The 14,235-nt window shown below is 38.0% G+C and overlaps 1 protein-coding gene across 5 annotated transcripts in view; it reads left to right on the top strand.

Moving 5' to 3' along the window:
* Nucleotides 1–2,904: 2,904 nt before the first annotated feature.
* Nucleotides 2,905–14,235, top strand: part of arb2a (ARB2 cotranscriptional regulator A) — a 547,436-nt gene continuing 536,105 nt past the window's right edge. For 3 of the 5 annotated variants that reach the window (XM_072914357.1, XM_061986620.1, XM_061986623.2), the window contains exons 1-3: nt 2,905–2,950; nt 3,363–3,507; nt 11,336–11,437. In XM_072914357.1, coding sequence (XP_072770458.1) covers nt 3,399–3,507; nt 11,336–11,437 — 211 coding nt within the window. In that variant the 5' untranslated portion in view covers nt 2,905–2,950; nt 3,363–3,398. The other 2 variants (XM_061986622.2, XM_061986621.2) reach the window with 2 other exon arrangements.

Consider the following 14,235-nt stretch of genomic DNA (forward strand, 5'->3'; position numbering starts at 1 on the left):
GGAGATTTTAATGGGAGCATTCGCATACCATGGTTTATATAGGGCACAGAGTGGGTGGGTACAGGCTGGCCTAGGGGCGTGGTGATTGGCTCATGTGTTACCTAGGAGGTGTTTCCGTCTATGGCGGCATGTTGTTACAATTTCGCTGCGCTTGTTGAGGGATGACAGGTCTGGACGGTAAATAATAAACAGTTTCTCTTTCAAGCATAGGTTGCATCTTTTATTACCACTATTGTAAGGTGTGCTGGATGCAAGAATTTGCCATGTTATTGAATATTCAACATTATTGTCTTTGAGGTCCCAAATGTGTTTGCTGAGTTCTGTGGTATTTCGCAGGTTTTTGTTCCTGAAAGAAGCCTTGTGATTGTTCCATCTGGTTTTTAATTCTCCCTCGGTTAATCCTACATATGTGTCGGATGTGTTAATGTCCTTGCGTATTACCTTAGATTGCTAGACAACTGATGTTTGTAAGCACCCCCCGTTGAGAGGGCAATCAGGTTTCTTTCGACAGTTACATCCTTTGTTGGTTTTGGAGTCGCTCTGTCTGGGGGTCGACGGCTCATTTGCAATTGTTTTGTTGTGGTTTGAGATGATTTGTCGTGTATTGTTCATGCAGCTGTAGCTCAATTTAATGTTGTTCTTGTTGAATACTTTTCTTAGGGTGTTGTCTTTGGGAAAGTGTTTGTCAATCAGATTGAGGAATTTGTGTCCAATGTTCGTTGAGACGTTTTTGCTGTATGGGGGGTTGTACCAGATGATGTCGTTTCGTTTTCTGTTCTTTTTTGGCTGGTTTCCTGGCGTGGGTTCATAGGTGAGGGTGAAATTATATCCGCTTTCATCAAGGGCTTTTTGGTACGGGGGGTTGCTTGGTCAAATTCAGCTTTGCTAGATGACAGCATCGATAGCCTTTTATTGATTCCGGTAGGTATTCTTTTCGTGGTGGTGGGTGGGTGGTTGCTGTCATGGTGCACGTATTGGAGTGTTGTGTTGGGTTTCGTGAATGGTTGGTAGCTGTTATTTCTCAGGTTGAAAGTGACGTCAAGGAAGTTGACGGTTTGCTTGTTGGCTTCAATCGTGATCCGTAGGCCGTTCTCTTTGAAAATTTGGCATATGCGCTTCTTGGTATTCTCGCTGCTCCTTGGCGAGGCGCGACACACTGCCAGTCCGTCATCACGGTAAATACCAAGGTTCAGATTGAGGCTAGCGAGCTGGGAGAGGAGGAAACTCCCAACGAGTTCACACGTTTCTATATATATATATATATATTAGAGATGCGCGGATAGGCAAATATTTCATCCGCAACCGCATCAGAAAGTCGTCAACCATCCGCCATCCACCCGATGTAACGTTTGATCAGAACTGCATCCGCCCGCCATCCGCCCGGTATATCTAATATAGACGATGCAAGGCATTAGTGAGGCACCTGCCAACTACTCCGGTTTTCCCGTAATTCGTACGGTTTTCATCAACCTATTCCGGGTTACGGGTGCAGTGATAAAAAATACGGTTTTTCATTAATTAAAAAAAAAAAAAGGGTGAAAACTACGCGAATTGCACCTTGTGCAGACAAGATTTTTCGATCGGACACGGAGGAATTAGCGATGTAAAAGACCACTTTGGGACAAAAAACCACAAGTCTAATGCCGTTGCTAGCGATACAAGTGGAAAACTTTCAACGTTTTTCGTCGCCCAAACAGATTCTTTGGATGTGATAAATGCCGAAGTTTTATTTACGGAGGCAATAATTGAGCATGGACTTCCAATCGCACTGGCTGATCACATGGGACAGTTACATGTTTGTAATGCAACCTTTAAAAATCATTACGCGGTGATCGCGGTCCCAAAAATAAACTTTTCTTGCATGATAATGTCCAGAAAAATTCGCTTTATACTACTATAGAGTCCTTTCAACGAATGAGTTTGATGGTTTATCACAAACCTTAAATGAAAGAAGTCCTTTGTTCTCTTGCACCATGCGCTTTGGCCTCTGTTTGGTGCGCAATCCTGTCGGCTGTATTTCACAGCACGACATACTGTTAAAAGTGTGCGGTGGGCGCGGTAGTGACCCTGGACGTGCGTCGGGCCCTTCTCGCGGATCGCCTCAGCTACGGCTCCCGGTGGAGCCCTCTCGGGGGAAGGGGCCTCGGTCCCGGACCCCGGCGAGGCGTCCCTTCTCCGCTCCGTAAAAGTGTCCATCTCTTTTTTTTCTTTTTTCTGTTGTGGCATATGCAGCAGGTGCCTGCTCGTTTTTCGTATGTGGGTAACAACATTTAACTATGTGTATATATTTCCCAATTGGTTTAACTGCCACCCGCAAAAAAAAAAAAAAAAAAAAAAAAAAAAAAAAAAAATCTAATTGATCCGCCCGACCCGACCCGCACGCGGATAAAATCTTATTTTTTTAAATTTCATCCGCCCGATCCGCGGATAATCCGCGGACTCCGCGGTTGTGCCCGCAAACCGCGCATCTCTAATATATATATATATATATATATATATATATATATATATATATATATATAAATGTGTGTGTGTGTGTTATTAATGATATATTTCATTATTTATGTATTTAATTGCATTTTTTGTCATGTTATGGGTGTTGAATGAAACCAGAGGGTGAATTTGTTAATTTGCACATTTGACAAATGATTACACCCTTCACCAACTGTACATTCAGGACTTCAATCATAGTTCAGATAATATAATAATACCACCTTTAGTATTTAAAAACCCTCAAACAAATATGGGCACACGTAAGAATATTAAACAATAGAGTCCAATTGAGTGCAGCAACTAGTTTACTGTACCTTTAAGAAAAAGAAAAAAAAAGTCACTCCGTTGCCCCGGTAATCCGGAAGCCACTCGCCTCCCACGCGCCTGCGCCTCAGAGCACTTCCTGTTTGAAAGCTGTCATCCAGGAAGCATCTTGCAAGTGGACTGTTTCAGGCGTGTGAGTCAAACCGAAACCAACGTGCTGTTGTCCTTGTCTTTCCGTGCCACTGTTCGTGTCTTTGTTGCCTTTTGTAAGAACATCAAGCAAAAAGCACGACTTTGTTTCTTGCTCGCAGTGGCTTCCATGTGGAAGCTTTGTATGTATACACACTGCTTTTGACTCAAGGGGGGGGGCTTTTAAAACGCGCACAACTAATATTCATTTCAGCCTGCAGGATATATTACTATCAAAGAAGGGATACCATGCATATTTAGAAATAAAAGGTGTCGTGAATTGGTTGGTAAACACTATCACAAGTGTGGACTAATAGATACATGTATATTTAAGAGTATTTCAAACTAAGAAACCATTGCAGTGTTCATCAGCAAGGTGCCAAGTCATGTATTTGTTCCTCTCCCACCTGTCACAGGAGACACCTACCTGGGGATTTGTTGGAGCAGATCAGATGCTCATCCTCCATCTTGGTGGTGCTGAACTCGCTCTGTGCACACTATTGACCGCCATGGCCCAGGTGGCCATTCAGGAGGATGGAGAGAAAACCACAGCGCTCAAAGGTAAATAGTTGGTTTTTTTTGTTATGAACCGTTTCAGTTTCAGTTTACCGTATTTTCCGCACTATAAGGCGCACCTAAAAACCACAAATTTTCTCAAAAGCTGACAGTGCGCCTTATAACCCGGTGCGCTTTATATATGGATAAATATTAAGATTCATTTTCATAAAGTTTAGGTCTCGCAACTACGGTAAACAGCCGCCATCTTTTTTCCCCGTAGAAGAAGCGCGCGGTGCATGCTGGGATATGTGACGTTTCATTTCCATTTGTGTGTTTATGTAAAGACCCCAAAATGGCTCCTATTAAGTGTGTTGTCTGTCTAATTATAAATAATGCAGACGAGGCGTGTTAACTGAGTTCTCAACGTTTACTCACAGCGTGCTCATAACCACATTCTAACTGCCAGCATACAACGCTTCTCAGGGCTACCGCGCATGCTCGTAACTATCGTTGCATGCTGGGTAGTGTAGTTGTTATATTTGCTAGCTCATAACAGCACATTGAGAGACACGCTTACGCGCTTAATTCAATACTCGCCGTCATTCCGGGTGGATTGACAAAAGACCTCCAGCCGCTAGATATTGGTGTCAACAGGGCATTCGAAGCTAGACTGCTAACTGCGTGGGAACAATGGATGACAGAAGGCGAACACACCTTCACTAAGACGAGGAGGCAGCGCCAGACGACGCCAACATCTGCCAGTGGATCGTAAATTTGCCCAACTTTTCACTTCGGACACCGAAGACGAAGGATTTACGAATGAAGAATAACTTCAGAAAGTGAGCGCTATGTTTATTTTGTGTGTTGTGACATTAACGTTCGAGCAACATTATGTTGCTATTGCTCTGCACTATTTTGAATTTTACTATGTTTGTGATTGCACATTTGCGTACATTTTGGGAGTGAACAGAGTTGTTAGAACGCTGGTTTTTAATATATTATTAAAGTTTGACTGACCTATCTGACTGTTTTTTTGACATTCCCTTTAGCGCAGCGTAGGCGCGGCTTATAGTCCGGGGCGGCTTATTGGTGGACAAAGTTATGAAATATGCCATTCATTGAAGGTGCGGCTAATAATCCGGTGCGCCTTATAGTGCGGAAAATACGGTATTTGGAACATGCATACGATACAATGTAATGTGTCACACATTTTCAGTTGTTTCATTACAGCACGTCCGAAAAGTAGTAGGAAGAAGCAGAGCCTATTTAGTCCCACCTCTTTTCATACCAAAAGTTAAAGTAAAAGTACCAATGATAGTCACACCCACACTAGGTGTGGTGAAATTACCCTCTGCATTTGACCCATCCCCTTGTTCCACCCCCTGGGAGGTGAGGGGAGGAGTGAGCAGCAGCAGTGGCCGCACCCGGGAATCATTTTGGTGATTTAATCCCCAATTCCAACCTTTGATGCTGAGTGCCAAGCAGGGAGGTAATGGGTCCCATTTTTATAGTCTTTGGTATGACTCGGCTGGGTTTGAACTCACGACCTACCGATCTCAGGGCGGACACTCTTAACCACTAGTCCACTGAGCAGGTTTTATCTATATAAATGTTATCCAATTTCCTTGTTCGCTGTAACATAACAGTAAAAAAAAAAAAAAATAGTATAGTATATACCATAGTAAGCAAACAAATATTAAATACATAAATAATATTTGTCTTAATAAAAATAAAAATAAAAAAGGGTTCAAGATGTTCATCATAATTTTTGGTCTGTGTACTTTGTGAACACTTGTAGTCTCTTAAACTGAATCGTATTGGTGCTTTGTTTGATTTCTTTGGTTAATCTGTTCCATAATTGAATTCCACATACAGATATGCTAAAGGTTTTAAGTGTTGTACGAGCATACACATGTTTTAAATTAGATGTTCGTCTAAGGTTATATTTCTCCTCTTTTGTTGAGAAGAATTGTTGTACATTCTTGGGTGGCAGGTTATAGTTTGCTTTGTGCATAATTTTAGTTGTTTGCAAATGCACTAAATCGTTGAATTTCAATAATTGTGATTTAATAAATAAAGGGTTTGTATGTTTTCTATATCCAACATTATGTATTATTCTAATTTATCTTTTTTGTAACACAGTTAGTGAATGAAGTGCACATTTTTAGTTGTTTCCCCATATTTCTACACAGTAACTCAGATATATCCATATCATGATACATGTTATTACAGCTGTAATATGCAGGCATCCCTTGCTGCATTACGCTTCAAATATCGCGGCTTCACTACAGCGCAGGTTTTTTTTACATTTATTTTAATTTAGTAAAATTAAGTATGTTTTATGTCTATGTAATACATTTGTCTTATTTTCTACTATTACTGTATGTTGTGGCGATCAATAAAGATACATTTCGAGGTTTAAAGCACCAGAGAGTGGAAAAACAAGTTGACTTTATATGCTTAATTGTGTTTCATTGTATGCATTAAACCATATCCAATTGTATTTACAAAGTATGGGTATATTCCGTTTAAATATCACAAAATGCCACAAATTCTGTTGGCCATTTTGAATATTCCTCTCCAAATATTTTCGGCAATTTCCGTAGATTCTCTGTCAATGCACTAACACTTCTGCACTCAGACTATATCTTTAGATTAGTCATTCTGGAATTACGTAAAAATTGGAAAGAGATGTGCTGTTTATCATTCACAATACTTATGTAAGACAAGAACACATATGCTTGGCTTTTTTTATGCACTCAAAATCAAAAATAAATAGCTAACAATTGAGTCAACAGATGGAGCGTCCTCTATTGGGCCTATGCCCTTTAAAAACATCCAGAAAACAACAACCACAGTCCATGTGTCATGACCTGAAAATTAACCAAATTTGAGTGATATTGTTATTATAAGTGCCAAATCATCTATTTTCGCGGCACATTGATAGCCGTGAGCTAATGCTATCTTACGCTGCTTTTGCTGACACACTAAGCCGGCGGCTGCTTCAGCTTCCTCTCAAATTTGCTAAAAGGAAATTCTAGATTATAATTCATGCATCTCTCACCTGGTAGTAGACAAATGTGGCCATGGACCGAGAGGCTGGTCGACTTTCACATCCCCCGAGATTGCAAAAAAGACCCAGTTGTGGCAACTTTTTTTTAACCTTTCGTGAGGACTTAGATTGAATCTTCATCTAAATGGTATTATGTGAGCGTCTCGTCAGTCGGCATCCCAGCCAAAGATTGGTTTGGTTTGGTTTGGTTTTGAGTTTATTTCGAACATGCATACAATTACAATAAGGTACATCATGATTTCCAGATTCTCTTTTCAACATGTTTGAAAATTGAGTAGGAAGAAACAGAGCTTATTTACTACCCCTTTTCTTTTACATAGCAGTTGCTAACACTTTTGTTCACTTCCTGTTCTCAATTTATTCACAATATACTCTATAAATAATAACATTAAAACTACATAAATAAATGAAGTAGGTTGTATTTCATATGGTGAGATAGATACAATTATCCATACATTGAGAATGTTTGTCATGGTTTTACTTCTTTGTAAACACTTTGAGTTTGAACCGTTTTTTAAATTGGATCATGGTACAGTACATAGTTAGATTTTTTTTATCTAATCCATTCCATATTTTATATATACCAGTACTAAAGGTTTTAAGTGTTGTATGTGCATACAAATGTTTAAAATTGCATATTTGTCCTTTTTTTGTTGAGAAGAATTGTTGTACATTCTTGGGTAGCAGGTTATAATTTGTTTTGTGCATAATTTTAGCTGTTTTCAAAACAACTATATTGTGGAATGTCAATATTTTCTATTCAATAAATAAAGAGTTTGTATGTTCTCTATATCCTACATTATGTACTATTGTAAGTGATCTTTTTTGTAACACAGTTAGTAACTGAATCCTACTTTTGTAGTTATTTCCCCATATTCTTACACAATAACTCAGAAATGGTAACACTAGTGAGCAGTAGAGAATATGACGTGATTTTTGGTCCAATGCATCCATCCATCCATCCTTAGCTTTATTCTTTATTGACGTGTTTCTTGACACTTTGTTGTATACTTTTCATGAGATTTCCAGTTCATTTTATCATCAATCATTACACCGAGCAATTTTATTGTGTCACTATTCGTATTTGTGTTTGACTTTCCCTTCGAATAGCATTATTTTAGTTTTACTGAGGTTTAAGGATAGTCTGTTTTTGTCAAACCATCTCTTTAATTTGTTCATTTCAAAGTACAACTTGTCCAGTAATGTTTGTTTTTATTCTGGTTTGTTATGATTAGCACCGACCAATGCTGCTAATGCTATATTGCTACAATAAAGCTGCATCCGTTTAGCACTCGGCTTCTAAAATGTATTGCTCATCCTCTTTGTGTTCGGGCTCAGAAATATAAGTTCTGGATTATCATTTGTCCTAAAGTTTGTTGTTGGCTCTCACAAAGTTTGCTTGATTAACATTGTTGTTGACGGGAAAGGGATCTGTGGTTCCTAGCACTATGTCACGTATCATGTTACTGGCTTCCTCATTAACTCTTAAAATGGCTCAGAAAGTAGCTCCTTGAATTCCGTCTAAGTCTATAACAAGATCTGATAGCTCAGTTACAGCTCTTGTTATTACCAAATCTGTGTTACATGTGTTTTATGTTGCACGATTGCACCAAGAAAAATTCCTAGTTTGTGAACCCTTTCTCAAACAATGGCAATAAAACGATTCTGATTCTGATTCTGATTCTGAAATCTCCGTTAGATTGATACTATTTTGATCATAATTATTTATTTGGAAACATTGGAAGCCTTTTGGTGCCAAAAACCATTTATACATATGATAATAGCTTCAATTTAGAGGCAGCCTGTTTTTCCACTCTACTGGTACTTTAAGGGTAAACAATGCTAACAACATGGCGGCTAATGTTGATGCCATTAAGGCCGCGACAATCAGGTTGACCAACTTCTGACAGAACAACTTTTTGATAGGATAGACTTTATCCCACAATCAGAATATTATGTGGTTGCACTGCAGATTCAAAATGTCCTCAAAAACAAGGTAAACGCACATTAAAACAAGAGGGAAACATTAAAGAACACAAAGGACATACAATACATTAAAGGAGCACTGAGCTGATGCAACTGGCTACCGCTTCACGGTGCCATTTCTACAAATATCAACAAAAGCAGCTGTATGTACAAACCCCAAAACCAGTGAAGTTGGCACGTTGTGTAAATCGTAAATAAAAACAGAATACAATGATTTGCCAATCCTTTTCAACCTATATTCACCTCACGTGTGTGTAACAATCATTGGTACTTTAACTTTAACTTGAACTTATATTCAATTGAATAGACTGCAAAGACAATATATTTAATGTTTGTACTGGAAAACTTTGTTATTTTTTGCTAATATTAGCTCATTTGGATTTTGATGCCTGCACCATGTTTCAAAAAAGCTGGCACAACTGGCAAAAAAGTCTGAGAAAGTTGAGGAATGCTCATCAAACACTTGTTTGGAACATTCCACAGGTGAACAGGCTAAATGGGAACAAGTGCGTGCCATGATTGGGTATAAAAGCAGCTCCCATGAAATGCTCAGTCATTCACAAACAAGGATGGGGCGAAGGTCCCCACTTTGGGAACAAATGCGTGAACAAATTGTCGAACAGTTTAAGAACAACATTTCTCAACCAGCTATTGCAAGGAATTTAGGGATTTCACCATGTACCATCCGCAATATCATCAAAATGTTCAGAGAATCAGGAGAAATCATTGCACGTAAGCGGCTAAGCCCGTGACTTTCGATCCCTCAGGCGGTACTGCATCAAAAAGCGACATCAGTGTGTAAAGGATATCACCACATGGGCTCAGGAACACTTCAGAAAACCACTGTCAGTAACTACAGTTCATCTGTAAGTGCAAGTTAAAACTCTACTCTGCAAAGCCAAAACCATTTATCAACAACACCAAGAAACGCTGCCGGCTTTGCTGGGCCCAAGCTCATCTAAGATGGACTGATGCAAAGTGTAAAAGTGTTCTGTGGTCTGACGAGTCCACATTTCAAATTGTTTTTGGAAACTGTGGACGTCGTGTCCTCCGCAACAAAGAGGAAAATAACCATCTGGATTGTTCTAGGCGCAAAGTTCAAAAGCCAGCATCTGTGATGGTATTGGGGTGTATTAGTGCCCAAGGCATGGGTAACGTACACATCAGTGAAGGCACCATTAATGCTGAAAGGTACATACAGGTTTTGGAGCAACATATGTTGCCATCCAAGCAACGTTATCATGGACGCCCCTGCTTATTTCAGCAAGACAACTAAGCCACGTGCTACAACAGCGTGGCTTCATAGTAAAAGAGTGCGGGTACTAGACTGGCCTGTCTGTAGTCCAGCCATGTCTCCCAGTGAAAATGTGTGACGCATTATGAAGCCTAAAATACCACAACAGAGACCCCTGGACTGTTGAACAACTTAAGCTGTACATCAAGCAAGAATGGGAAAGAATTCCACCTGAAATGCTTCAAAAATTGGTTCCCAAACATTTACTGGGTGTTGTTAAAATGAAAGGCCACGTAACACAGTGGTAAAAATGCCCCTGTGCCAACTTGTTTGCAATGTGTTGCTGCCAATAAATTCTAAGTTAATGATTATTTGCAAAAAAAAATATGTTTGTCCGTTCGAACATTTAATATCTTGTCTTTGCAGTATATTTAATTGAATATAAGTTGAAAAGGATTGTCAAATCATTGTATTCTGTTTTCATTTTCGAATTACACAACGTGACAACTTCACTGGTTTTGAGTTTTGTAGAAATGGCGTCGCTGAAGTGGCAGCTTGTTGCATCAGTGCTGTGCTCTTTTAATGTCTTTTATATCCTTTCTTGTTTTTAGTTACCTTATTTTTTGTTGATGTTTTGTACCTGCACTGCAACCACATAATTGGGATGAATAACGTCATCCTGTCCTATAGCTAGTATCGCCGATACTGACACCGATACGGATACTTGTGACTTGAAATGTCAGTTTGCTTCTCACTAGATGATTATCATTATGAGAACACATGAAAACTATTTTATTCCAAAAAGGTTTTTGTTGCTAAGTACATCAATCTAAAACAATGTAACAGAATAATTGACCTTTTTACGTTGTACTACACACAAAAAAGTCACGATTACAAAATAACAAAAAAAGCAACAATGTAACAAAAATAAAAATATTGAAATGTAAACAAAACAACTGAAGTAACTACAATTAAAGGGAGATACTTGTGAAAAATAACAAAGTATTCAGCAGAGCAGGGAGGAGAGGGGTAAAGCATAAATGAGTGAGCAGAGAGATGACTAGGAGATTTGCTGATGACGCATAAACTCTGTGGAAAACCAGAAATAAAATGCGGGACGCACAGAAGAAAAGCTGCAACAAAAGTATTAATCCCATCACACTAGTATTGATCCGATACTAATACCTACCTTGGTATCGATACTATCAATATTCGGATCGATACGCCAAGCCCTATCCTGAACCGCTGCATAGAAAAGGTTAAACATTTGGTTAAATATGCCCCCATCCTGTGTTGCATTTGCTATTATGTTTAACAGATAAGCCTCATTATGGTGCTGTTATGGAACCCCAAAGTTTAAATCCCATAGGTCGGATTAAGATATAAATTCCTCACACAGCTCAATGCACTCCACAAACACCCACTGTAACTCAAACTTGAGCGCGTTAAGCCGAAACATCGCGCAATTTGCTACACACAAGCACACGGGCCCGCTTCTTGTTCTGCCACTGCAGCTTAAGGTTGAGATTTAGGCAAGGAAATTTGACATGATATTCTAAGGTTTAACTTTCTCTTTTTTTCCCCCTCTTTTGTCTCAGATTTGCTGTCAAGAATTGACTTAGATGAACTCATGAAGAAAGATGAACCCCCTTTCACTTTCCCCAAAACACTGGAAGAGTTTGAATACGCCTTCAATGAGAGTAAGTATACATACGCAAAACACTATTGCAAAAAAAAAGTTTTCCCTAGATTATCGCAAGGGTTACGTTCCGGACCCGTGAAATCTGTGGACACTATTTTATGATCTACTGTTTATATGAATATTATGTCTTTATAAGATCTCTTCACACACACATATTTCACACACTATACAGATTTCACATTGATCGTATGATGCTAAAAGACTTCATACACTCTACGTAACTTTAACATAAAAACTTATTTGAGTCTACTCCAATCTCAATGTCCTCAATGATATCTTAAAATGAGCGTTGCACTTTGACCGTTGAAAGTGAAGCAAAAAGTGGCAAGGGAATACTAGTACAGATACTGTATAATTTATGTAATTTCACTGTGAGTTTATTGAATTAGTATTGGCAGGAATAAGGCAACAAAGAACATAATCCAAATATAGAACAATAAACTTCAAAGAGTGGTGGGCAAAGACACAAGGCACATATACTTGCAGTGTGTATATTGTACATATTACATATTGTTATGAAGGTGTCTGTTACTACATTATATATATACTTGCAGTGTGTATATTGTACATATTACATATTGTTATGAAGGTGTCTGTTACTACATTATATATATACTTGCAGTGTGTATATTGTACATATTACATATTGTTATGAAGGTGTCTGTTACTACATTATATATATACTTGCACTGTGTATATAAATCATATTACATATTGTTATGAAGGTGTCTGTTACTACATTATATATATACTTGCAGTGTGTATATTGTACATATTACATATTGTTATGAAGGTGTCTGTTACTACATTATATATATACCTGCAGTGTGTATATTGTACATATTACATATTGTTATGAAGGTGTCTGTTACTATATTATATACATACTTGCAGTGTGTATATAAAACATATAACATATTGTTATGAAGGTGTCTGTTATTACATTATATCAGTGGTTCTTAACCTTGTTGGAGGTACCGAACCCCACCAGTTTCATATGCGCATTCACCGAACCCTTCTTTAGTGAAAAATAAAAAAAAATTTTTTTTTCAAATTCAAGACAAAGTTATATGTTTTGGTAACACTTTAGTTTGGGGAACATATTCTATGTAACAAAGACTTAATTTAGAGTTTTTTGGACACTAGGGGAACATATTCTTAGTAACAAAGACTTAATTTAGAGTTATTTGGTTAGGGTTAGGGCCAGGGTTAGAGGGTTAGGGTTATAATAAGGCCATGTCGAATAAGGCATTAATAAGTACTTAATAATGATTAGTTAAGAGCCAATATGTTACTAATTTGCACGTTAATAAGCAACTAATTAATGGTGAATATGTTCTCCATACTAAAGTGTTACCATGTTTTTTTACTGGTGCACAAAATTAACCGTGCATGAACATCACCTTGTTCAAAGAACAAAACCAACACAGTGCATAAACTCACAACAAATTACACACCTGAAAATCAGTCTGACTTCTGCTGTTGTCGTAGCCATAATACGCTGATAGGGAGAAGTTTTTATTTACACGATGAGTCGGGTGTGTTTTGACCTCCGCCGAACCCCTGAGCCCGACTCACCGAACCCCTAGGGTTCGATCGAACCCAGGTTAAGAACCACTGAATTATATATATACTTTCAGTGTGTATATTGTACATATTACATATTGTTATGAAGGTGTCTGTTACTACATTATATCTAAACTTGCAGTGTGTATATAAAACATTACATATTGTTATGAAGGTGTCTGTTACCACTTTATATATATATATATATATATATATATATATATATATATGTATATATATATATGTGTATATATATATATATATATATATATATTAGGGCTGGACAATATATCGATATATCACGGGTTTGTCTCTGTGCGATATAGAAAATGACTATATCGTGATATTTGAGTATACGTTCTTACACAGTTGCTTTTAGCTGCGGGGCATTAAACTGCATGTGTTTCTCACTCTTTCCTGTCTCTCCTTCTCACAGAGACTTTAAAACAAGTGCACCTTCTTATAGGGATGTCCCGATCCAGGTTTTTGCACTTCCGATCCGATACCGATATTGTTTTTGCATTTCCGATCCGATACCGATACTGACCGATACTGGCCTATCCGAGCATGTATTAAAGTTTAAAGTTATTTAGCCTACTTAGTTGTCAGAATCATGTTGAAAGGGGTTTTAGTACTCTTGATAACAACTAGCCAGCTGAATTAGGGGAGTTTGAATAATACACAATGGTTGGTAAATGGTAACAAGAAACTGACCTGTTTATTCAAGGATAAACACAAAATAGACAAAATTATACATGACAAACAGAAATGGCATCATTGAACTAGGGCTGGGCGATATGGCCTTTTTTTAATATTGCGATATTTTAAGGCCATATTGCGATACACAATATATATCTCGATATTTTGCCTTAGCCTTGAATGAACACTTGATGCATATAATCACAGCAGTATGATGATTCTATGTGTTTTGATTGATTGAGACTTTTATTAGTAGGTTGCACAGTGAAGTACATATTCCGTACAATTGACCACTAAATGGTAACACCCCAATAAGTTTTTCAACTTGTTTAAGTCGGGGTCCACTTAAATTGATTCATGATACAGATATATACTATCAGATATATACTATCATTATAATACAGTCATCACACAAGATAATCACATTGAATTATTTACATTATTTATAATCCAGGGTGTGGAGGGGGGGCGCCGGATGTAAGTGTCAAAAAGACAGCCAAAAGAGTTTGATATGAGAATAAATCTAAAGTT

The sequence above is a fragment of the Nerophis lumbriciformis genome, linkage group LG12 (assembly GCF_033978685.3).
Source record: "Nerophis lumbriciformis linkage group LG12, RoL_Nlum_v2.1, whole genome shotgun sequence".
Taxonomy (NCBI): domain Eukaryota; kingdom Metazoa; phylum Chordata; class Actinopteri; order Syngnathiformes; family Syngnathidae; genus Nerophis; species Nerophis lumbriciformis.